At 43.2% G+C, this 27,158-nt stretch overlaps 1 protein-coding gene across 1 annotated transcript in view; it reads right to left on the bottom strand.

The window, feature by feature from the left end:
- The window catches only part of USP3 (ubiquitin specific peptidase 3), a 42,352-nt gene extending 16,145 nt beyond the window's left edge, over nucleotides 1–26,207 (bottom strand). The window contains exons 1-5 of the mRNA XM_027712211.2: nucleotides 26,025–26,207; nucleotides 10,838–10,898; nucleotides 9,161–9,292; nucleotides 2,303–2,386; nucleotides 531–612 (exon numbers count right to left, since the gene is read on the bottom strand). Of these exons, the coding sequence (XP_027568012.1) occupies nucleotides 531–612; nucleotides 2,303–2,386; nucleotides 9,161–9,292; nucleotides 10,838–10,898; nucleotides 26,025–26,115 (450 nt within the window). The 5' untranslated portion in view covers nucleotides 26,116–26,207. The remainder of the gene's footprint in view (nucleotides 1–530; nucleotides 613–2,302; nucleotides 2,387–9,160; nucleotides 9,293–10,837; nucleotides 10,899–26,024) is intronic.
- Nucleotides 26,208–27,158: the final 951 nt, after the last annotated feature.

Here is a 27,158-nt window from a genome sequence, read left to right as displayed (position 1 = left end):
CTAAACTGACCGTAGGTACTGCATTTTTCCAAGTAACTAAATCCCTGCAGACTTTGCAAAACAGCAACTGACTGTTTTGCTCCCACCCCACCATTTCCATTCACACTCCTCTCAAGAGTAGCTTCTCTTTGTTATCAGTTAATTATTCCATGGCTGAAGGCAGCTTTTGCTGCAGCTCCCTTTGGTGCCATTGCTGCCAAATACCAAAAAAAAATTAACATTTTATACTTTTTGCCAACACTTACTCCCAAAAGAGTGTACCTGCTTCTTCGCCTTCTGCACTTGGGGGCAAAAAAATTAAAATGAAACCCAGGGAATCTCTTAGTCTGGGTCAACAGAAACGTAGCAGAGTATCAAACATGTTTTTATGTGAAGGGGCTCTTCTAGGTGTGTGATTAGAAGACAAGACAGACAAAGTGCACCAAGCAGAATTTGGGTGACTGTAAGTATTTCAAGTCCAGGCCAACTATAATCCCAAGCAGGCTTCTAAAAACCCCTTAAACTCACTGTACTGAATCTGTCATACTTACATTTACTTTTAATAACTTGCTGTTCAGAGATGAGTTTTCCAATAGTTTTCTTTTCCTATGTCTGTCTGATGTAAAGGCTGAACTGTTGGAAAGTAATTAAAAAGAGGTTATTTGCTATAAGACCAAAGTCCTGTGTGAAATGGGCAGCAGATAATGATCCTCGTGTTTAACGCAGTGATTCCATCTGCCATCAGTTGTCACTGACAGCAAACAGCCTCCCAATTGCAACACATGCTCTTCAGAGCCTTAAAATAGGCTGCAGCTCCCCCAGTGCAGCCCCAGGCCCCTCTGCAGCACATTATCCACGTGACAGAAGAGTCAAGAGTGGCCTTATTAGCAGGCTACTCGTCACCTAAATATTGATCTTTTTCCTTAATCAAATAAATAATTAATACAGAATTTTCCATAAAATACTTCTGTCAGAAAAATCACCTAGGCCCTGAGAAAGACAACTTCAAAAAAACCAGGAAAAAGTTAAGTCACCAAAAATCCAAAATACCTGGAATGTTAGCACTTACATGTTACAGCTGACTTCTCTCACTTAAATAAAAATACATGAGGTTATAACATTTGTGCAACACTGAGTTACAAGAACAGTTACTTACTTTCTTGCACATCACTGGAAATTACTGACCCCTCAATTGTACCAGTTGATGATTTCTCTGCCATCTAACAGTGAAATCATAACTTGTTCCAAGCTTTAGTTTGGTTGCTTGGTCGGATTTTTGGGTGTTTTTTTGTGAGTGGGTTTTTTTCTTTTTAATTGTTTTTGGTTTGTTTGTTTGTTTGTTTTGTTTTGTCATTGTTTTGGTTGGGTTTTTTTCATTAGAAAGCCCTCCAAACATTCAAAAACTGTCATTACATAGTGTCATTTACCACAGTGTCATTTACCTCCCAGAAAGATCGATCTCCTGGACATTTCCAAAATACTAATGTGCCCTTCTCATTATGCTTTAACATCCTTACATCTCATTATACACCTGAGAAGGCCATCAAAAGACAGTGGAAAAGAATGAAAATATTAGTACTGCCTACCAAGTAAGTGACAATTAACTCAGGGAGGATCCAGACACTTCCCAAAATCACAGCGATTTCTTAGCTCCTATTTGAGCTCTGGGGCATTCCAATGGATTTGAAAGCACTGAATGCACAGGTAATTCCACTCAGCAATACAGAAGATTTTCAAGCAAACTGTGCAAACACTATTTGCCCTCTAGCACTGGCCACAGCACCTACATCACCTAGGTCATAATATCTGTGTTTCATTGGAACAGCACAAGACAAAGGCAAAAACGTCTCTTCTGTACAACTCCAAGTTCATAAGCCTTCCTAATCTTTTTGTTTGCAACCCAAACTATATAATTAATGTGAAGACTACTTCCACCTGCATTTTCACTTCAATTTCTCTGATTAAAAAAAACTCTGTTTTTTTGACAGAACTATTTCTGTTCTGTTCTGAAAAATCCCTCCCATTTAAATGGAAAAAGATAGCAATTATTGTCTAGCTGGGAAGAAAGTGAATTGATATCTAAATTCCTGATTCATCACATGCTGCTTCTGCAAGATCTACTGTATAAGACACATGAGATCAGCCAAATCCATTTGTTCTGCACCTCCTGCTTCTCAGTGATGAAAAGGTTATTTAAACATACACAGTGTCACACACACAGAAGGACCAAAACATATGTATTAGGTACATATGCTCATGTAAAACAGAAATACCAGTATTACAAGTCCACCCAAAGCAGTCTGGATGCAAACAAACTACTTACTTTTCCAAGTTCTGTAGGTGCTCCCTGACCTTCTGTACCAGGCCCAGCTTGGTATCGTTGACTACAAAATCATCACAGCGATAACTGCAAGAAAAACATTCATGAGAACGTGCAAAGCACCTTGGGGACGTTCAAACCACACCAGCCTGTGTGTGGGAAGCACTGAAGTGATCCAGGAGAGATTATGAGGGGGACTGGGGAGCACAACACCTACACAGCGAGGCTGGTTCCCTCCAGAAACTACCCTCCAGCAAAAGAGGGTACAGGCACTACCTCAGTGCACAGCTTTTCTTCCAGTTCAGTTCTTTAGCAGAAATCAGAAGCATGAGGTACTGCCTGTCTCGAGGCAGAATTCCTGTTCAACAAACACTCACTGTAACCAAAAGCAGCATCAGTATCAATTCATCAGAAGAGATCAACTGACATCCAAACTGACATCCAGTAAACAGAATACAAAAGGTTTTATTGACTTTTTAACTACTTTAACACTGTAAAGCCATCACTGAAACCTGAGGTGCTCAACAGATACACACACAGTATCCAAGTTTGTGCTATGGAACAAGACTAGGGAAGATGAACTAAGAGATCATGGGAATTTTTCCAGAGTTGGGCCAGCAGTCTGTGGCAACTTCCACCTCGTGCTTTAACCACAAACATCAATGGTTCATTAGTTTTTATACGGAAACTCTTAGGACAAAACTTAAGGCAGTATTTTGAGCTTTTTCAGGGTAAGTGTGCAAAAGTAAGTAACTGAGCTGAAAAACAGAGCAAAGCTGATCCCTCAAAGCAAATGTAAAGTGAAGCCAAATCAAAACTGCAAGGGTTACAAAAGTCTACAATCCTGTAACAAGGAACTCGCATTTCCCAAGGAGCAAAAACATTCATTATAATTTATTATTCAAACCGTGGGCTGTAACACCTCCCACAGTGCAAAAAGGTCAAGGTTATAGACATTTCTAAAAGGGCGAGGGAGGGTCTGAAAAAACCCCCCACACCTTATTTCACTGTTTTCCTGACATGTGAAGCCCCAGTGCACACACCACACTGAAGAAATAAAGGAACAGCACAGCAAACTGTCACAAGGAGAGCACTGTGACGAGATGGCATCGACTGCTGCTGCTGCTTTGCTGTATTTTACATCCTTTGCATTTCTTGCCCTCACAAAAAAGAGGGAACAGAAAAGATGCTAAGCCACAAAAAGAGGGAAGCACAGAATGGCTTGGGTTGGAAGGGACCTTAAAGATCATGCAGTATCCATGCTCTCTCTTCTGCTTCTGAAGGAAAGATGACCATGGGTGGGGGTAGCAGAGAGGGCAGGGAAAAGAAGGACAAAAATCCCTTAAAACCAAGACACACAAACGCAGTCTGTGTCCCTACTGCATCAGTAGGGAAGCCCATCCCTACAGCTCCACAGCAAGAACCCTGTGCAGCTCCCCCGGCCTGCCAAAGGGGGTTGGCAGCAGGAGCTGCACATCCCTGTCCCAGCAGGGCAGGGTTAGCCAAGAGCCAGCCCAGCCACCTCATAACCTGCAACCTGCCATGAGAAACAGCAAGGTCAGAGAAGGCTTAATGCTGCCCCAGCTCCTTTGAAAGCACTGGGACAAAAAGGGAGCAGAGACCTGTCATGGCCTCCCTTCCCCACATCCCACACTGGGAGCTCAGCTCCCAGTGTTTGTCAGCCCTTGTTGGGAGGCATCAAACTGCAGCTGTAAATTCTGGCAGGCAACTGAACTTGTCCTGTGAAGAAAACTAACTTTGGATATGTTTAATATCAGAGCTGTATCCATGTCTCTTTGGCACAAGAGCAACGCAGATGCAAAATACACCATCGCCTCAGGTTACTCCTGCTGGAGCAGATCCACCCTTGCTTCCTAATTTAATGAAGCTACTGACTTCAGGCACAACTGGAATTTACAACGCTCTTCGTTGCACAAATCTGCAGTATTGCTAGTGTTAATTCAAACACTTAATTCTTGAGGAGGCTACAGAGTTGAGAAAGTAAAGAAAGGTCCTCCCGCTGAATGGAGTCTGTCCAGGACCTCTTTGAGTTTTGCCTCTAAGAAGAGACATTAATCAGACTGTCAAGATACCCAAACAATGAACTCAGCAGTTACACATACTTACACAAGATCTAGAAATTATTATTGCCAGTAACACAATTTTTAAAAAGATGGCCACAGACCCAGTTGGTTTGGGAGGGAGAAGAAATCTGTCAATGTGCTCATTTTTCAGCCATGTTTTAGGCAGTCCTTCCTATTCAGCTTTCCCAGCCACCTCTACTAACCCAGGGAAGTGCTCCTGCACTTGCCACTCTCTCAGGACACCACCTCAAGGCCAACCCTTGGAGCACAGTGACCCAGCACAACTACACTGCTACTCTGGTTGTGCAGCTACTAATGCTGATACTCAGGGAATGGAAGCAGATGCAAGCTCACTGACAGCCTCTGTGACAGCTTATTGCTGAAAGATGATTTCATACTTGCTCCCATACCCTAAGCTTATTTTCACATGTTAGTTTAGCACTTTCCCCAAGGTGGAAGAATAAAAGTAAATACATCAGTAAATGTCAGGCTCCTTCCAACAGTGGAAAAGTAACTGGAAGATTCACTTAAAATCAAGACAAGCTTCTTCTACTTGTCTTTTTAATGGGCTTGCAACACTGAGGACTCAGCACTACTACCTGAAATAACAGTACTACCATGGATCTATTTTGGATAAACCCAGTAAACAGAGTAAGTAGTAGTTTATGTTTTAGTAACTTAAATTTGCTAAGGCCCACACACCTTAGAGGTAAATTGCTGAGAAATTATATCCTATCTGTGAAGCTGCCATTCAAAACAGATGTTTAATTTGTGATCCTCAGGATTATCCCAAAGAAACAAAACACCTTTTTTGCATACAGCAGTTCTACAACGTGCTTTCACAGCAATGGTACAGAACAAACTCTATACCTTGCAGAGGGTCCCTTGTGTGGTTTAGCACAGTATTTTCCTCTCCACACACTTTCTATTTTTAGTACCTCTGCCCCCTCCAAGGCCTGGTGTCTCTTCTGGCCTCATTTGCTTCTAAAATGGCAGCAAGCCAGTGGATGTATGCACTGCTGTGGGAATAATGAAGCTTCGTGCTGGCCCTTTCAGTGGGGTGCACAACCTCAGCCTGGGGTTAAAGGCCCTGACTGGACTGGAGGAATTACAGGACAGCAGAAATGAAAAAAGCCAAAGTTTCTTTACTTCTGTTAACACTTTCTATGAGTAAACTAAGAACTCAAGTTTTACTGTCTGGATAATTGTCACTGACTGCAGAATGCAATATGATAGTACTAAGTAATCTCATTTTCCGATGCTCATGCCCCAGCACAGTAAGTCTGTTTTTAAACACAGACACCATCACAAAAAGAAAGACTAGAAAAGAATTTTCTTAACAGTTACTTATTCTTCCGTCAGCCAGGAACACACACACACTCTCTCACAACTGTGCCCCTTTAAGGGATAACAAGGAGACTAATGGGTAAGAAATCTGACCTGCAAGTCTGTCTGAGATTAAATGAGCACAGGAAACATATTATGCAAATACATAAACAGGGCAGCCTTTCTTCTTCTGTGCCAACTGTCTGTGCACAGAGAAACAAATTTACAAGAGTCCTCTTTCAGGAGAGCAGGTTCCTACACAGATCATTTTACCTCTCATACACAAAAAACCCGCTAACCCACTAAACACAAGAGTTTGAAGACAAAAAAGATCTGTACTTCTTGTAAACTCTTTGTGTTTAGTACTTCAGAACTGACTGAAAGGCTGAATACCTCCAAAAAGTGGAATTCAGGACTCTTTTTCTCAGCAGTTAAGGTCTCAAATGTAATTTAGTCTGAGGGTTTAGTATTGCACCCACTGTCTCCAAAGGGACCCAAGAATCAAGAAGAGGGTTACATTGTCATAATGAATAAAATATTAACATTCTCTCAACTTTTCCACTATGAAGATTGAGCAGGTGAACAGGAATAAATATCAGAACCTCCTGGAATGTAAATCCATAGTTGCCCAGTACTTAATTTTAGCTCAAGCATGCCTGTATTATTCAAAATATAACCAAATTCATAAGTACAATCAAAACCTCATCTCAGATTAAAAAAAAAAATTAGAAATTAACTACTGTCCCACCAGAATTGCAACACTTTTCCTTTCAAAGCTATGCTGAAAGCTTGTCATCCTGTAAAAGAAAACATATACATCTAGACTTCCACCTGAAATGCAGTTATAGGAGACTGCTGGATCTGCTTTTGGTTTACAGCAAGACTGCACATCAGCCAGAAACAAAACTGAATAAACCACGGTGGTTTCAACACTCACACAGTCTCTTCTCCTTGTACTGACAAGAACAGTTAAGGCAAACCTTGGACTGTGCTCTCATAACTGCATCAAAGTTTATGACATGGTCAAAGAAAAGCTAAGGATCAAATGCCACCTTCTTAGAAAAGAGCCCATACAGGCCTTATTAATACAGCTTATTATCATGCAAACTAAGGAATGCAATAAATTGGGATCCATAGGATAAAAACGGAACAAGAGTATTCTCCTCAACTCTGGGCAGTCAATTAAACTGCAAATAAAAATACAAAAGCCAGCACTGCATCAAAATATCTCCATTATTTTTACAGTAGAAGTAAAATTCAACTAAGTCTTAGGATGGTACTTGCTTCACTTTCAAATTATTGAGGCAGCCCACACTGCCAGCATAAAATATTTATCTTCACATAGAAGTTTACTTAAAAGAAACATCATTGCATAAACAAGCACTGTCTACTGCATTCATGTCTACACTGAAGCTGACAAACAGCATTTCCAAATTCATTCTCCACAGAAGCTCAGATTTACCCAACTATTTGCCTTAACTGGCAAGCACTATTTGCCAGCAGCCCCCCCAGTGCTGTCTGAAATAAAGGGGCAGAAGTTGGTTTCAATGCTTTCTGCTTCCCCTTCACACATCCAAGCTCATTTCAACTGGGTGCAGTAACAAACACAGGTACCTTTCTCTGATTATCACGTGGGAAAAACTGAAATATCCCAAACGAAAGCAAAGACAAACTGCTCCTGAATCTTGTTGAGCTTCACGTTGGCACAGGAGTTACAACCTGCTGGTGAATGACCCTCAGCAGGAACTCCCCAAGGCACAGCTCCCCACAATTAGCTCCAGTCCATCCACAGATGACTCAGCCCTCGGACTGCAGCACAGCAGACATCCCGTGCTGGACTGCCTCCCATCTGTCCTGCCACAGACACTCCAGTGCACTCCCCAGTGCACTCCCTGCTCCTCACAAGAACACTTTGTGGCAGCAACAGATCCCACAGCCCTCATTTGCTGTCAGCATTTCCCAGTGCCCACACCAGGTTTGGGATAAGGTCAGCAGGGTGCTGGGACTTGCTGCTGTAACTCATCAAGCCTCAGCAAGCTGAGCATGCTATTTGTCATAATGAGATACAATCAAGACTTCAAACACCCTGCTAAAATTCCTCCACAGATTATTACCTTCAGAATGACTAGAAGACAGGTCATACTTCAAACAAAACAAAAAGCCACAACACAGAACTCAGTTGCTACCAGGGTTAATTGGGAAAGTGAAATCAGCTTCCCACAGCTGTTCCAATGCTGGTAAGCTGTGCACATGTATCATGCAGAAAAACTTTCTGTTTTCTGATGTTTTCACACAGAAGCAGATAAAAATGCTGGTCATTTAAATCAAGTGTAAATAAAAGGGAAATCCCCTTATATCACAAAGCTACTCAAACCTTTTCTCTGTGCTTAACACGCCCACAGCCCCATGCAATCATCTGAGCAGCTTCTGAGTTGCTCCCAAGAACATTTCTTCAGGTGAAGACCACTTAGCTGTGATTTTACTTGCAGGGGATAAAAACATCTGGTACAGACAATATTCCTCATAAACCTGGACACCCAAACTCCAACAGCCAGATTTTTCCCAGATCAAGTGCACAAAAGATACCCAATTATTTGAACAAAGTACCCATCAGTGAAGCCACACACCCAGTAATTGTACAAGGCTGTAACATGGACTTCCCCGAGACTGACACAATCCTGCACAAATAACAACATCCATGGGAAAACAGGAACTACCTGCAAATGGGGAAGCACCAGCTTTGGTTAAGGGTGAAGAGGATGGAAGATGCTGAAGGTAAAAAACCACTGCTTTTAATAAACTCCCAGTCTTTGCTCTCTGGGGAGCAGGGAAGATAGGGAACCCAACCTTAGCGGCATAAACATTAAGTCTCCCTGAGCAGTGCTCATCTCACTCTGACATACACACAGAATGACTCAGCCCAGGCCATCCTGCTGCCTAAAGAAACATTTCTGAATCTCCTCCTTACTCTTGCCAGAGACTTGATGCTGCTTCCCAACAGGATCCCTCACTTTCCCAAACTCACAGAAGTTACACAGGCAAACACACCCCAAGTTCAGATCTCTTGGGCAGGAAGGGGAGTGTATTACATTACTGTCTGAATTCTGACAAATAAAGGGGATGTGAAAGGCTCATAGTCTGATGGAAGGAACAGCTTTTGCAATTAAAAGGTGAGGTCTCAACACACCCCAAAGCAAAGAGAAGCAACTGCAAACCACACAGCACTTATTTCAAAGTTTCTGCTGTTTAAGCCAACTGACATGTGGGAGTTTAGCCCCAACCCGTGCTACAATCCACATGCAAGAGCTGAGTGTTTCCAACAGCCAGGTCTGGAAAGCAAGAGATTAAATGCCCAAAAATGTGTGCAACATATAAAATGTTTCTCAAGAGTCTAAAGTTTTCAGCGTCTAGTACAAAAAATGCTGTCAAGTTACAGTGTTTAAAGCCTTACCAGTATGTACTGTAACTACTGCAGTCCATACACACAGTATGCTGAACTTTCTCTTGTTTTTCTGTTTTCTTATGATTGGTCATAGGAATCTGTGCATCTTCATAATGCTTTTTTGCATGGCCATTCACGTATCTAAAACAAACACAAAAAACATTATGCTTTTAAACAGCCAATCAACATTCATTTAAAAAATAAGAGAAGAGGCATCCAATATTTACACAGGCATTAAGAAAGGTAATTCACCCTCAGTGCAGTTAGTTCTCCAACTGCTTTCCCATAGACTCTCCTCACAGCTCTACCTCTGTTGCCACCCAGCCCTCCTGTCTGTGACTGCTCTGTGTGCTGACCCCCACACTCTTTTCCAGCTTTCCCATCCCAGCAGGATCTAATCTTTGAGTCATCAAGGTCATGAATCTGAAGGGCTGTAGGGCTTGGGGTTACATAACTGAAGAAGAAAACTAAAATCCTACAGCTCTTTTGCTGACACAATGAGCATTTTCATGCTCGAAATTTGAAATTAAGTATCTTTAATTAAAAAAAAAAAAAAAAAAGGTGTCACTACAAATGCAAGAACCTGAAGTATGAGCTGAAAATCATTAATGCTTAGAAATGCATGGCTGGGCCTCAGGTGAATTCCCTCCTCCCCCTCAGCATAAATAACTGACTCACTGTCTACTGACTGCACACAAGAAAGGCCATTTCTGGAGATTAATAATAATATTTTTTTAAGATTAGTAACTATTACAAAATTCCAAACTATTTATTTCACACCATCACATAACATGAAGCATCTCCCCCTCTCTTAGCTCTCACCAACTATAAATCTATAAAATAAATTAATAAATAGAGAAAAAAAAAAGGTTTGGTGCTGAAAACACTCAATAAGAGACATTATTAAAATCATGACACTTACTGCAATCTAGATCAAAGAAACAAAAGCTGGAGTTTATTCAATTCACTTCAAAAGACAAGAGTTTAATGATGCTTTACCAGAATAATAGCATACAGGCCCAGATGTTACCCAACAGATGAAAACAGGCTCACATCTCAGATACTGTCTAAGTGTCAACACCAACTGCACTCCATTAATTTGTGCACCTCAAACATTTATGTAGCAGCAAATTTTCTACAATTACTCTGACATACAAATAACAGCAGTGACTGTATTATTCCTCTACAAATACACACAAAAAGCAGGTGCAGAGAGAAGGAGTTCTGCTGGCAGCTGGTTCTTCCATGTTATGGCAATAACTTCAGTTCCCAGACTACACTGCAGGACATTTGTGCTATTTTCTGTCTAAGCTGTTTCTCTCAAAACAAGCTGTGCCAACTTGTGGTTTCCCAACAATTCCCTTAATCTTATCACAACAGAAACATCTTTTACAGAACAGAACTTTACAGTAATCCACTAAATTGCTCAGTTCAAAAAGTGCCCGGAGAACTGATAATCACATTTACTGTCCACTTTTCTTTAAAAAACCAACCAAACAAACCCATATCTTGAGTATAATCTCTGCCCTCTCCTAAGAACCACTTGGAGCAGAACATACAGTGTTAAATGAGATAATGAAAGGTTTCTTTCAGGGAAGTTTTGAATGAACTGCCCCCCAGCCAAGCAACAAAGGACAATGACAAAGGTCTGCTAAAGAGATTTGCACACTAACTCTCGGTACCCACCTTCCACAGTGGACACTTGAACACGTCAGACAGACCCAGGGGCTTTTATTGGACCGGCACACTGGAAAAGATTGGGGACAAAAAGTGTCAGAGGAATGAAATCTACTTGATTTTAAAATACAAAGCAGAAACATCAGAAGGACAAAAACATGGGCAAACTTTAAAAATTTTGCTTTTGGCTTTTAATAAGGCACCCACTGAACACAGGAAAAAAAGCCACAGCACTCCTGTTTCACAGAACTCGTTCTACCAGAAACCATTTTAAAGAAGTTACTGCAAGGAAGCCTGGGGATCTGATGAGAAGCACACAGGATAAATCACAGTACACACATATATACAACAGGTACTCCCATGTTCCAGTGCTCATAAAGAATCGATCCATAACGACCTCACCCCTTCAGTCACACCCAGGAAGCTGGAAGGTTAAAATGTAACACCAGTGCTGTGCTTTACAACCCACCCAAGACACCAGAAGATGTTATCTGAGTTTCTGTCTGCCTTCTAAGCCTAGAAAATTTAAAACGTGGATGTTTTAAGCTAGAGGGCTTAAACCAAAAAAAAAAAAAAAGCAAATATTAAAAAAAAAAAGATGAAATGTCATCCCAGGGCAGAGTCAAAGTCAGCATATTCCAATTCCAACCCAGTAGCAGGTCACTGAAAGAGGGATGCTGTGACACACATTTAGATCTGAATGAAGTAAAACTGTTAACCATTATCCATTACCACAGAATTTACAGAAATAACATTACACTTTCAAATACCAAACTAATACGATTAGAAAATTAAAATGAAACGTTAAGTGCACTTCTGCAAGGGTAAAAAACAATAAAATACAACTTTGATTATGCCATAAAGACAAAAGCATATGATACCACATAATTTTCTGCACACCCTAAATAACTTTTTTGGAGCAGTCGAGAATCACACAGGAAAATGAAACATATTTAGAAGAGCTACTATATTCTCCACCATCACATTTCACATTTTCTATTTAAATAATATGAAAAAAAATAGCTACACTGCTTCTCAAAAAATTATTTTCAGGATTTGAATTCATTATTACAAATAGCTGTATTTCAATACACAGGCCAAAGGAATGCTTAAAGCTAAGAATTTTACCACGTTATGTAGAAAAAAAGCACGTTCTCCAGGAATATTTTTTGAAGTAACTAATTTTAAACTCTCTAGTAAAGACTCCAGAATTGCTTTTTTCAGCTGCTTTACTTGAGAAAGACATTTTCTCACATGCCTCAGTTCTCTGGTTTTGGTTCTCCAAACCCCAATTTTTCTCTTTCTAAAGCAGATGGGTTCCCACAGCTCTGACCATCATCTTGCAGTAGGCTGAGGGCAGCCAGGTACAGCTGGTTTGGTTTACTTTTCAAGGCAGAAAAGTGGAAGGAGTTTGTCTAATCTGACCAAAAATGTTACCGAGAAAACCAACATTTGGCACTGGCAAAGGGAAGGGAAAGGGAAGCCCTTAAATAGCCATCACAGCTTAAAAGGGGCTGAAGGAACCAAGTCCAATCTGATAAAATTGTATTGGCTTGAATTACACAAACTGAAAGGTAAAATATTAACCAGAAGGAAACAGAAACCAAAATCACTCATGCACTTAAACACAGATCAAGTGCTGTGTGAACAAAGCAGTGCCCTACACTTCCCCTGCCAGGAACACAAAACAGTCTTCCTTACATTAAAATCCCAGCAGGAATCTCCCACTTGGAAATAACATTTTTGCTTTCACTATGTTACCAGCTGTGGATGGAACTGGTACTCAAGCAGTAGGTCAAAGGATTACGATGGAAACAATTATTCTTACTTTCCACCCTGTACCAGGCAATTACAATTCCATGTTCAGGTGCTTTAAATACCTGCACTGCTTGTTTGTCAAGTGTTAAATTATACTAAAGTAGTGCTCATCCTGCAGGTTTAAGTGCTCTGCACAAAGCCAGCAAACAAGTCCAGCTCTGCACAAGGCCAAAAAAATAGCATCCACTAAAATTTTCCATCTTTCATATCAGGGAATAGGAAAAGATGGCTCATTTGTTTACTTTAACTTTTAGGAAGAACTTTGCTCCAATTGCATCACATTAGAAATGTGTAGTTTATCTTCTGCACAAACATCTCCACCCACAAACTCAAATAACATCGAAGTGACTCCCACTAAGATTAAACACAGAATCCAGTATTGAATTTGTGACCTATAATTGCTCAGTTCTGAGAGAATTACACAGCTGATTTTTCAGAGTGTTGCTGGATGTTGCACTCTGTATTTTTCTGAGGTTGGCTCTGGAGGTACCTTCATTAAAGCCTGGCTCTCTAAGTATTCCTCAATTCAGATCCTGGAGCAGTCACCATCTGTTACTTAATAAATTAAATCAGACTGGAAGTTTCAGGCATCAGTCAGGACTCTCTCAAGACAGGCACGACAGAATGCACAGCAAAAGCAGAGTCACTGCCCTGAACTACTTATAATGTAAATTAAAGGGAGACAGTTTAGCTTCATCTGTAAAGGAACTGCATGCTATTGCTTTCAGAAGTGGTACTGACATGAAGGCACAAGGCTTAGAAGTAGACCAAGAATGAGGGAGAGAGAGATCCACAGCAAATTCCTACTCAATTCAAAGAACACTACACAGCCCTGAAAGTTGGCCCTTAAAACAGACTTGGGTGTTGTGGACTTTCAGGTCAGACAGTTACACTAAACTGTGTACAGTAAACTGGGCTGGAAGAAAGTCTCCAGCCCATTTGTATAGGTATGAATGTATTGCCTCAATAATCAGTATTCCAACTGGGGGTTTTGTTTGTTTTTTTTTCTTTTAGTGGTATTTAGGAAAAAAAAGAGGAGGGGGCACTATATTAGCATCCTCTGCTTTGGATCAAAGCTATGTTCAAATATCTTATCTACATTAACAAAAATTATCTGTGTTTGTTACACCATATTTAGTGGTATGCAGGCCAAGGAACACTGGCTGCTTTCTCAGCTTGAACAGAAGTGGCTACTGAAGCAATCACCAACTGCCTCATTTGGTTGTATTTTTAGACTTGCTTCAAGTGGTGGGGTGAGGATGATGCTGACCTGTCAAAAGGAAAGGGAGAGCAAATCTGCAATGCCACAGTCTTGTTTGAGGCAGTGTCATTTGCCACTTTACATTAAAATCATCTTATTCAGAAGCTTAAAAACACTACTTTTCGCCATATAATAAGGAAGGGGAAATACTGTGTTTTACAGAACGATTTCTCTAAGTGGAGTCCGAACACTCATTTGTTACACAGCCTACAAATGCCTCCATGTACATGGAGCATCAATCCACCCCCAGGAGAGCAAATCCCCCTCGTACAGACTCACACAGAACTGTGGGAACATTCAGAGATGTCCCTCCAGCTTCCCCTTTCTGTAAATCACCCAGATAACTCTGAGTTATGCCAAGCAGAATGAGCAAGGTATGGTTGATCAGTCTGGCTTCTCCCCACAGGGTCCCCACCCCGTCCCACCCTCAGGCTCACCCAAGTATGTCCTTCTCAAGCTTGATGGGTTTTTTTCTTACTGAAAACTGACTCCAAATGCAGCCTCGAGAAGCAGGAAGGCTCCTGGCACTGCATTCCTTGCAGAGCAAAGCTGCAGCTTTCCACTGAAGGGAAGTCACAGCCATGTAAAAATGTACAACCAACCCGTGGGACGCAGGGGTTTGTTTGTTAAACAGCAACTGCAGAGCTGAGAAACTGCCAGTGGATAAAAGCAGCAGGAAGAGGAGGAGACAAACAGGAAGCAGGTTCTGAAAGGCAGCCAAGCTCAGAAACCTGCCCAGTGCAGTGCCCACCCGAGGGCTGGCACAGGCACAGCATCAGATCAATGCAGGCTGGAGGCTGTGCCAGCACAGCAGTGCCCCGAGGCCAGAGCTGCTGCAGGACTGTGCCTACAGCAGGGGTTTAAAATAGCCCTTTACTGCATCACTACAGAGACAGCCACAAAATATCAGCATCATAAGAGCAATACTTTGGTCTTTCTGTAAAAAGCACGTTGAATGGAAACAAGATTAGGGTCACTAAACTATTTCAAACAGTCCCCACGGCCCTCACAAAACAGCCTGGACTTGGCTCTCAGAAGGAGCTGTAGCAATATTACAATCCCACTTGTACAATTACACATTACACTACAATAACACAGTGACCTGCACAGACACATCTCTGGCCTAACTGACCTTTGCTCAGCTCACTCTGTGTTGTCACAGTGGGTCAGCTACACTGAAATAAGCTAAACTGAAACAAAAGCCACTGCTCCCCCCTCAGCGTCTGCCCCAGGAGCAGTATTTACCCAGGTGTGGCAGCAGTGGGATACAGACACTGGGCTGAGCAAACTGTCCCACAGACACCAGCCCTTGGTGACAAACACACACAGATGTGCTCTATGTATGTATGTATGTATGTGTGCATATACACACGTGCCAACCAAAAAACCCCACAAGAACACTGCTGGAAAGAAATGGACTACTTTTCCTTTCCCATGACTTTAACTTAATTTTGCTCAACAATCCCTCGGTGCCCTGTTTAATTAAGATTTGACAGCAGGACTCTCATTTTGCTCCAGAAAGAACCTGAAAATGGCAGCAGAAAAGAGCTGTCTCCATTAACATGTGAAGAAAAAAGCAGCAACAGTCCTCATACCAAAATGAGAAGCCCCTTCTTTGTAAAACACAGTCCTTCTGCCTGTCACACATCAGGCCTAAGGAATCAGACTAAAAGCTACCTTCTCCAAAGATCTGGAAGCAAAGGTGAGAGAAATTTGCAAGGAAAAATCCTGGGAAACAATCAGAAATGGTGAGAACACAAAATTCTGCACAAGTATTTAATCAAAATCATATAAACTCCATTAGTAATAACATCTCAAATGCAAAGATTTTCAGTCACGGGATTCAGAGCACTTCTCAGAGACCCCACTTCCATTTTACAGACTGAAAAATAGAGAATGAGAGACTGAATAATTTACCAAAAGAATTTTATCAGCATAGATCAGAACTGATCCTACTGTCCCATACACCTTAGACCTTTAAAAATCATTTTAACTGCAGGGAAGGGTAGGATATCCCAGGATTAATCACTCTACACAAGACTTGTGACTTGCCAAACCAGCTCTGAATTCAACACCTCAAACTCCCCAGATATATATACAACAGGTACCAGGTGTCAGAGAGTCACCTATGGAAGCTGCTGTTCTAAGGAGGGAATTGCTGAAGTTATTAACATATGAGGAACATTAGGGAGACAAACACGCTGGATGTGGTCCCTCCTCCGGGCTTACATGCTGCAGTTGCAAAAAGGTTCTGCCCACTCCTGGAATTTACAGCTCTGGAATTCCCACTGGATGCAGGCACAACAGTCTCTTCAAAGACTGAGCAAAGCAGCTGAGCAGTTTTCTCCAGAAACGCCCATTCATTCAAGATGTGAGTGTCCTAATGCACACACCTCCTCCCCTTGGAGGACCTGCCTCCCAGATTGCTCCAAGTGCTGAGGGAGGACTGACAATTCCTTCTGTTAATTAGCACTCCCATGACTAAGTGCTTCTCCAGGGGAACAGCGAGACCAAGCAAGAGAGAGGGTGGAGCTGTGACCGAGCCCGGCAGTCAGAGCCTTTCCTCGGCTGCAGCTCCACAGCAAGAACAGCCATGCACCTACAGTCAAAATCCACCACGGCACACACACAGTGGTTACAACTGAGACCGGAACGGAGGGTTTTCCACCAAAATGAACTGACCAAATCACATTACAGAGCCATGTGCACTCCCTCCTTCTGGCCATAAACTCGGTTATAAACCACATACAATCAAACAGCTGCTCAAGGCAAACATCCCAAGCCTTCCTCATCACAGAACATTAGTCAAGATTGCAGGATGTGTGGATATTTGCAGAATTCACACTGGCATTAAAAAAACACTTTATTGCCAGAATCAAAGAAGCTTTAAAGAATACAGGTGTCCTCCAAGGTACATCAGTACATTTACAAGCAGCATGTAAAAATCCATAACAGGCAATATAAGTTACTCAGTACTAAGCACATATTTATTAATACAATGGATCACGTTCCCAGTTTTTGACTTCACGTTCGTGTATTTAAAAAGTATACACACCAGCTGTATTATTATCTGAGCCTGTTGTATGTTTACATTCTGGAGGAATCAAAACAAGATGAAATGAGGTCTCAACTAAACATGATGGTAAAATCATAAGACAGGGCAGGCCTTAACACACACACAAGTGCAGAAAGAATGCCAACACTGGTTCATAATCTCGGAGTAGGTTCTTAGATTTTAAACACGGGGTTAAATGTCTGTGGTTGTTGACTGGGGCTTTTTGTTTGGGTTTTAGGGAGGGAAGAGGAGGGCAGTGTTTAAAGTGTATGTGCATCTGGGAAAAGTATCTGCTCTACATTTTAAGAAGGCCCGTGAATTCCAGCTGAGTAACTGTAATGGAAGTCAGGTGACTGGAAAAGGAAGTAAAGTGTACAAGAGGATTTTTTTAACCTTAACCTTGAGTAGCTAAAGCCCCATTCCAGAGAGAGAATGTAGGAAAAAGGATATGGAAACTAGAGACGTGTTCTACACTTACAAGCCCCCTGGTTTTACTGCCTAGTTTTAAAGAGTACTCCCATTTGTTTCCAAACTTCGTTTCACATAAAGTTGTTCTTTCTTATCCTACCCTCAGCCCCACTGCAAAGGGTTCAGTGCACTAAATTCGTTCTAAACTCTTTGACATTATGAAAAAAATACTCTATTTAAGAATATTTTACATAAGTTTCATTTGTTAGACATCTTTGTTGACTATTTTAGAAAAACAGCATTCTAATCAAAATGAAACCAGATAGAACAGAAAAGGTTTTTAATTATACTACTTAAAATGTTTTGCTTCGAAATCAGCAAACACACACATAACTAAAGAAAAAGTAAGAAAATATGAAATTTAAATTACATTTAAATCAAAGCATGGGAATTTATAAGGAAGCAAGTTTCCTGGTAAGCACTGCTAAACATACAAAAACGTTAAACCCTTCTTTCACAATGAATAAAAGTCTCTACAGTGTTAACTTGACAAGTGTTAACTTGACTCAAATCACATCCAAATGTAAAAGAATTTAAGACTCCAAAGAACATTTAAAGAAATAAACAAACAACCCTCACAGCTAAAAACACCCAAGTTATTTCTCCTGTTACCTTTCAGCCAAAACCAGAAAGATTAAGTTTTTAGTGAGAAAACAAGTCATTTAGTGATCGTGTGTGAACTTACGAATAGCAGCTACTATTTGTGCTCGTTTGCACCTGTACAGCTGGTTTCTCCTCCTCGTACTAAATAAAAGCACTGCTCAGTCTCACGTAAGAAATGCCACAGATGGTTGCAGTGAACCATCTCCACTTCCAGTGGAAAACCAGATATAATTCAGACATACTAAGCAACAACTGAGCGAGAATATAAATCACGGGTAGGGGAACAACTTTTCATAGAATAAGTAGGTCGTTGAAGTGCCCGACACATTCCTAAGGCTGAGGAACGTCTGTCAGAGAACAACGCGAGCAGCTCCATCTGCACGGAATTCCCCTCCCTCGCTGGCTCCAGCTCGGTATTTGGATTATGCAATCAGAATTCCACGCTGGGAAACGCGGACGCTGAAAAATGCACGGCTTTTATTTGCCTGTACTCTGAAAGCAGCAGTGGGAAAGAGGACGGGGAGGGGAGGAGAACTTGTCAAGCAGGGAAGTGGTGACCAAACCGCGGGGGAGGTGCCGCAGCCAGGGCAGGTCCCTCCTGCAGCAGCAGAGCCCGGCACAGCCACCGCCGAGCACACACACACTGACCTCAACACCTACAGCAGGGACTTTTTTTTGGTAATTTAGTCTTTCTACAAGTCAAGTCAAATTTTAGGACACGTAGACGTGTCAGCAATTGATCTCCCTGCATGTACCGCGTTAATCACATCCCACCTGAAAGCAGCAGTGAAAAATATAATTAAAAAGAAAAAAGGGGAAAAAAAAAAAAGAAGTCAAACGTCAGAGACAGGCTTATTTTAATGAACAAATGTGCCCAAAAGCATTTTTTAAAGAATCGTTGTCTCTATTTCTCCTTTACATTCTAAAAACAATTTTTAGTTGTTTGGCTACTTTGATAACAAATTAGCATCCAAATTTAAATGCATACACGCACATATTTACATACACATTTTAAAATTGAATGCTTTTAGCCCTCAGAAAAAACAGATACTGTTGCTCACTGCAGTAGCAGCATGGGACAAAAATAAAAGTTATTCAATCGTTATGTTAGAGTGAGACACACAAATACCCATTTTCAGACGGCAGCCAGAAAAAAACCAGCAAAGCCAACAGTGGAATGTAATTTTTAAACCCTTCAGGAAAGGAACCTTCATGGGTCACTTAGCAATCAATAGTAGGTCAAAACATTCAGGCTGGAAATAGGAGGGAAAAGACATCAGGTTGATAAGTCTTGCTTTCTTTATATAACCTAGCACCAAATCTGTTTGTAGTCCCCATGTTGCACTCCTACTTCCCCAATACCAGCTACACGACCTTTTGTAGTATTAGTAATACAACTGCTAACTATCCCTGGGAACAAAACACGAGAGAAATCGAATGCTCAGCGGACAAAAACGTTACCAAATTAAAAACATGAACCAAAGAGTAAAACAAATAAATCAAATTTTAAAGGGTCATGGCTATTTTGAGAAAATGCACTTATCTTGACGCAGACAAGCAGATGCTCATATTAACACCCATGAATTACCTTGTAAAAAATCAGTGTTTCCCTGTTTGCAATTGAGAAGGACCTTCAACCCCCACCCCCAACCTGAGAGCACCATCCTGCTTCCCCAGTGTAAATGCTGTCTGCTCGCTCTGCTGGGGGCAGGCCAACTTCCAGAACCAGCCCCTCGTCCTGCCAGGCTGCCTGTGGCCATTGGAGCACATTCAAACGGGGAAGAAAATCTGCCACAGAAATTTCCGAACCACGTCTGCGAGATCCAAAATTATGCAAGATATTCCCGGGGAGTAAAACAACCCCGAGCACCGGAGGGTTGGTTTGACACCCCAGATAAGATTGCTAAATGGTAAATGTACTCAATTTAACACACCCTCTTATAATCAGGGAGAAGAACTGTTAAGGACACAAAATCTTACACTACTCCCATACCAAGGGCACCATAAAGCAAAGAAAACAACTCTAATTCACTCTATGATAAAAACTGTTTCCTCCAACAATATCAAAATATAAATTGGAACAGCCTTAACTAGCTTTCAGATCTAAATTTCTGATTAAGTTGCACTTTCTAGCCTCCACGGATTGTTTTAATTCACGGCCTTTAACCACTTCTTACCCAGGTAATGGATGTCTGTTAAGCCAGAAAGCAAAGCATGAACCGGTTACCCAATGAAGGGAGTGAGAAAAGGCTCAAAGCCCAGTTTCACTTCAAACACTGGGTCGGAAACTTTCACTCCGTCAACCTCAGACACAGATGTGACCAAAAAAATATTAATTATTCGTCTAACTGTCAGCCTCAGCACCTCGGAGTGCTCAGCAAAACAAAGAATAATGCACTGATATTGTTTAACACCTTCATACCTTGAAGGGCTTGGGAAAGGCAGGTGAAAACTATCCTGCTTAAATTTAACCGGACGGTAATGAGATTTGCTCTAATCCGTGGGTAATTCCAGAGCCTGCCGGGCACACAAGTGTCTCATCCCGCTCCCACTGTGCCTCAGACCTCGGGTCTCCATGGGGAGGAGTCACTTCAGAACACAGGACACTGAAACAGCAGAAAAATCCCTCCTTCGATGTTTATCTTCAAAATCATCACAAAGATCAGACCCAGTTTCTCAACAAATGCCAATGTATTAAATGTCTACTTCTTTCCTCCGAAGCATCTCTTCCCCAGGCTAATGTTCAAGTTTTGTGATGGACTGTGGTTTTGTTGAGAGTATAAACGAGTTTTTGAAAAGAAAATGGAGAAAATATTAATCACCATCAATTTAAGTTTACTGCTTTTAAAAGATATTATTTGAAAACAAAGACTCTCCTTTTTATTTTTTTGTAACTAAAAGGAAATTTAAGTCTGTCTTATGAGACTGAAATTAAGACTTTTACCCCATCTTCTAACAGAATCAGTTCCAAAGCACTTACAGGCCAAAGTAACTACTGACCCTGTGGTTTGCTCACACATCAGTGACTTGATTCAAATGGGAAAAAAAAGACTGAGTCTAAAAAAAAACAAGTCTAACGAGTTTTACTTAAAACGACACCAGGGAATGAATCTAAGGAGATATAACAACCTGCACAGGAGAGTTACTAACAAGCATTCCTGCACTGCAGTGACCCAGAGAAAAAGATGAAAGACTACCCAACTTTGAAATTAAATTTAAGTGACTGAATAAAAAGGGATAATTTTTTTTACATACTTGTTTTGTCATTTAAATTCGGAATAAATCTGGCAGTTTCCAGCTGTAGGGTGATAAATAATCCTCACACATACAATACATTAGGCCCACACACTGTTCCTGAGCTTACCCTGAATTTTCCTTAGGAAGAAGGTCCTACCTACCATTCTCCAGTTCCAGCAAGTCTTCCCTCCTCCTGTATTCTAGTAATCATGGAAAATCATGGAAAGAAAGAATAAATGAGGATCTCTAGCAACAAAATAGGAAAAGCAAACAGACACACTCATGGAGATGAAGAAACATTAAAAGGCAGCTGGGATGGGAAGGGAAGCCAAGAGGGTTAAAAGTCTGTGTACCTGAGCTTTTACACTGTACTTGTTTTGGCAATGCCTGCAGAAGTGCAGTGCCAAAAATCACAGTGTGGCAGAATGTGTTACCTACCCCAGTGAAAGGAGAACAGTGTGACTGAGCTGAGAAAACAAAACCTCATGGGGGCGGGCAGGGGGGCAGCGGCAAACAAAAAACCATCGAAAGCAGCCTGGCCCAGGGCAGTCATGTGCTTCACAGCTCCCCTGCTCGGCCCAAAACACTTGCTCTCACATATAGAAGTAAAATAAAAATATAGAATAAAGGTAATATATAAATAAAGCATTAGGGGATAACTGGGGTTACTCTGAACTGAATTCATTAAATATTTTGGTAACTTACTTTAGACACACGCAAAAAAGTCATTAACTCAGCATATGGATTTCCACCATAATCATTGTTCACCGGGCCTCAAACAGCTTCCTGGTGCTGGCTCCCCTCTTTTGTGGTCCCAGCCTCACCTCCAAATGCCAATAACTATGTAACTTAATCAACACAAGTCAGAATGCAAGAAACAGATGCCAGGCAAATACATTTAGCTTTTGCCGGAAATACCAGCCTGTGGCCAGAACTGCTCTTCAATACCTAACAAAATGGTGCTATTTAAGGGAAAAAAAAGTATTAATTTGATAGTGATCTGAAAAGCAAAAAGTTTTAAGGATTTCAGAAGAGCAATTCCCTTTTAAAGAAAAAAAAATCACAGAATCTCTATTTCAGCAGACACAATCCCATGTCTGCAGTTGTCCTTCTAAAAACAGAACTTCGAATTCTACATTGAACAACCAGTGAGTCCAGTGAGAACACTTAATGAATCCTCAACCAAGCAGAAAAAAAGGTGGAAAACCTCCTCAGATTTCCACAGGTGTGCTCAGAAGATTGTAATCTCGCTTAGGTGAGACAGCTCCCTGTGGTTTGATGAGTCTGTGAAAAGTTGTTGAGCAATACCACATCTGAGCTGTTCCAGACTGCTTTCCATAATTACACGATTTGCACAACAGTGCTGAAGGTGTGGCCCATCTTACAAATTCAACAGATTCAGTCTGTGACACTTTGCAGTCCTGCCAATGCCTCCAGCTACTCTGCTTCCAACTTGAGCAGAAGTTTCAGAAATTAAAGTGCTTGGAAAGACTGCACTCTAATTGGAATTAGCAGACATCTGCACGCAGCATTTCATGTGACAGCACTGATTAAAAGCCGTTTTCAGTTGCTGTACTATTTCTACTTTACATATTCATCTCCTCCTAAATGCCCAATTACGAAAACAACACACTGTCTCTGGATCTGCAGAAAAATCATTCTGTGCTCTCTTTTGATAGTCCTGAAGCTCCTCAAAGCAAAGCTGCTCTCTGCACTGCTCCCGGCACAGGGCATGCCTGACTGCATTAAATACTCGGGGGAAAGCAAAACCATTCTCTAAACACGGGTGGCTTAAACTCTCAGACCTCCAACCTATGTGACAGTAACAGAAGTTCTAGAGACACTCAACAATGAACATACAGCATTACTTACTCATTTAGAGCAAAAACATTCACACTTGGATCAACACCCCTGTTGCCAATGCTTCCTCTTAGTGCTTTTTTAGTGTGTCCCTTCACCACAAGGCCTCCAAAAACAACTCTGGCAGGTAGCTTTCAAGGGGAACTGATTTAGGCCAAAAGAGCAATTCAGGCTGATGCACATGCTCAGTAACTCGAGTAAAGCTGGCTCCAAATACCAGCACCAAATGCAACACTCCTACATTGCACAATGACACAACATTCAGTGCTGTGAATCAAATAACAATATTCCAAAGTGCCTCCAGATTGTGAAATTATTGCTGCAATCAAGAGTTTTTGCAGAGAGACAAGGAAAAGGTACTTAACCAATGTGCACCGTTCAGCACGGCAACTCCAGCTCCTCAGATCTCAGAAACACCAGATAATGATAAAAATAGTCACGGGCACTCTGAGCTAAGAACTCGCTCTCCAACCTGCTCTGCAATGTTTTGCTATCGCTGGCACGTCAGGTGGCTGCCAGAAAGCTTCCTGGATCACCCTCCTTTTCTGGAAAGGTCAGCAGCAACCAGCAACAGGACTGACAACAAGCTCTGAGTTAAAGACAACGTACTTGATGAGAGATGCCCTGTAATTACAGAATGCAGAAAATTACCTCCCGAATATTTTTCTCCAACTGACAGGCCGCTGAGAACAAAAAGAACTAAAACCACAGAACTTTAGAAATGGTATCAAAAGTAATAGGAAATGCATTAAATTTTGACAAGATATTAATTTTCACACGGTGTTTTCTCTGTTTAATTGTATATTACCAGAAAAACTGGCAAATAATACATGGCATTTACAGTGACTTGACACAAAACAGTATTACATATCTTTAAAAAAAATTAAGGTCGTTAAAATGAATACAAATAAGAAAAACACAATACCCTACATACCAGTAGGGAGTTAATGCAACAATAATCACGTTACTACCTGAAAGTGAGAACTGAGGCACTGCATTTTACTATGCCAGTAGAAAGGCAACATTTATTTTGAAAAAGAACGATTTTCATTTACTTTAAATTAAAAAGAGCTTGCTGTTTGTTCACTGGAATGTTTTAAGTTCAATGTACTTCTTCTCTAGCCACTTGTTAAGATTTCCACAGTTATCTGTGTGAGTACTGTGTGACTTATCTTAATTTTCTTTAAAAGCATTACAAACAAGAAACTCCCCCAGATATGGCAGCGAGTTCCCTTCTTCCTGCCTCAGAGCTGTAAAATAAATCAGTTGATTGCCCAGCATCTGGCTCTCCCTGTAAGTGCTGCTTTGGGAGAAATACCTCTGAACAACAAAGAAAAACTTGTTCTAACTGCTGAACTTCTTTGTTGAGAAGCAGAAGCAGCATGAAAAACAGAGACCTGCAGCTGTAAACTGGCTTGCTTTTTTTTTAAGCTGGGAAGTAATATTAATACCTCGTCATATATTTTTAGTTTTGGCACTTTTATCTTTTTTAAGTTCTCTGAAGGGTGGTTCCCTACCGCCATATGCTTCTGGTTGACAACTTTGCTCACCCTTGATATTCCGAAGATAACAGACGGACCCAGAGACTTAAACTTCTTGTAAATAATTTTTTTTCCTCAGTAAAGAAACATCAGGGACAACGAGTTTCCCCGTGCTTCTCCCACTCTTTCTAATCATTTCTCCGCACGACCGCGCTGCGAAATGAACACCCTCCAAATCAAAAAGCATTTCAGAGAAAAGTAACTGGTTTGGCCGAAGGAAGCAGCGACGCTACCACACCTTGGCTCCCGGAAACTGCAATCAGGGAACAAGTTAAGCAGGCAGAGCCTTCCCACACGGAGGCACCGACGCTGCCAGACAAAGGACAACCGTCTTTCCTTTAAAAACAAGGGACACCTCAAATTATCCGGCCGTCCAGGGCTCCCCGATGGGTCATTCCCAAGGGAGGCTTTCCCTCCAAGTGCCCACCGGCTGCCCCTCTAAGCGGGGCCTACTTCCCACCTTAAACCGGGCTTCCCTCCGCTTTCATACCCAGCCCAACTAAAACTCCGGCAAACAAAAACACGTACCGAAATCCACGGCAAACCTCGGGGGTTACCTGTGTGGAAGTGTGCGGTGACCCACGAGAAAGCTAAACCTGCAGCACCTCGAGCACGGCACCTTTAAAGGGAAAGCCCCCGAACAAATAAGATCGTGCGAGGGACAGAACCGAAGGCAGGGTATATTGCACAGGCGGTAATTTGCATTATTAAATCGAAGAGCAAAGTACTAAAAAAAGACGGGCTCTACACCCGCACCGACCCACGGGCAGAGCGGGTGAGCCCAGACCGCCCTCACCGCCGATCGAAGGGGGTCCCGAGCGACGCCTCCAGCCGCAGCACTCCAATAAACTACACTCTCCAAAGTCCTCGCACACATGTATATTCCAAAAAAACCACAAAACAAAAGGAGAGTAATCTCGGTCGGATTTCCAGCACCCCCCGACCCCACAGCCGCCCCCGGTCCCTCAGCGCCGGTCCGGGCAGAGCCCGCCCGCGGCCCCGTCGCGGACAAAAGGAGAGCGGAGCGGCCCCGGGCCGGGGGGCACCGGCCCCGGGACAAAGTCCGGGTCCGCCCCGGCCGGCCGAGGCTGCGGGGGCAGCGGGGCGGCAGCGGGCTGTGAGGCAGCCCCCGCCCCGCACACCCCGCACACCCCGCGGGCGGCGGGACGCGCAGCCCCCCCAGGGAGGGTCCCGCGGGGCGGCCCCGCCGGAGCGGGCCGGGGCTGCCGCCCTGCCCCGCGCCCCCGGGCCCTCCCCCGGCCGCGGGGGCCCTCCCGCCGCCGGGCACCGAGGACAAAGGAGCGGCCGGGCCACCGCGGGCCGGGCGGGCCGCGCAGCGCAGGCCGCACTCACCGCTGCAGCACCAGGAGGAGGGCGAGCCCTGCGGGAACTTGGCCGAGTCGGGCGCGATGCAGACGCTGGAGCCGAGGTGCGGGCACTCCATGGCGGGGTGCGGGGCGCGGAGCGGGGCGGGCGGGCGGCTCCTCGCGGCGCTACAGCGGCGGCGCCCCGCGCACAACAGCCATCTTAGGGCCGGCCTCCCGCTCCGCTCCGCGCCGCCCGCGCCGGGCTTTGGGGGCGCCCGCCCGTCCGCCCCCTCCGCGCTCCGCCCGCCGCGCTTTGCCGGCAGCCGTGACGGGAGCGCTCGCGTGAGGGAGGCGGGAATGGTTTGGGTGGGGAGGGACCTCGGAGAGCACCCCCTGCCACCCCTGCCGTGGGCAGGGACACCTTCCGCTGGCCCAGGTGGCTCCAAGCCCCGTCCATCCTGGCCTTGGACACTTCCAGGGGTGGGGCAGCCACAGCTTCTCTGGGCAACCTGGGACAGGACCTCCCCACCCTCACAGGGAGGAATTTTTCCCTAATATCTAATCTAAAGCTACTCTCTGTCAGTTTGAAGCCATTCCCCCTTGTCCTGTTACTGCGTGCTCTGCTAAATAGTCTCCATCTTTCCTGTAAGTTCCCCTCGGGTCCTGGAAGGCCACAATCAGGTCACCCCAGAGCTTCTCCTCTCCAGGCTGAACAATCCCAACTCTCCCAGCCTTTCCTCCCAGCAGAGCTGCTCCATCCCTTTAATCCTCTTGGTGCCTCCTCTGGGCTCTCTCCAGCAGCTCCATGTCCTCCCTGTGCTGTTCCCCAGGGCTGGAGCAGCTCTGCAGGGGGGTCTCCCCTGAGGGGCCGAGGGGCAGAATCCCCCTGCCCCGCTGCCCTCAGTGCTTTGGAAGAGCCCGGGATGTGCCCGTGTCCGGCTCCCGCCCAGCCTCTCCCCCCGTGTTGTGTCCCGCAGGATGCACAGCCCGGAGCTGTGCCGGCTCTGGGCTCTGCCTTCGGGAGCCCTGTGGTTCGAGGTTGTCTTGTGTCTCTGGTGATTATTTGCAAATATCGTCACCTCACACTTGGGGTGTTTTTTAAAGAGTTACGTGGCCTCAAATTTGGCTTGTTGCTGAATTTCCCACTCTATGACTGTAACCTGTGAGGGGTAATAAAACC

The sequence above is a fragment of the Pipra filicauda genome, unplaced genomic scaffold (genome assembly GCF_003945595.2).
Source record: "Pipra filicauda isolate LSUMZ 115617 unplaced genomic scaffold, ASM394559v2 scaffold338_size783178_pilon, whole genome shotgun sequence".
Taxonomy (NCBI): Eukaryota; Metazoa; Chordata; class Aves; order Passeriformes; family Pipridae; genus Pipra; species Pipra filicauda.
Note: the sequence above shows the minus strand (reverse complement) of the source record. Positions and strands in the feature narration are given on the sequence as shown.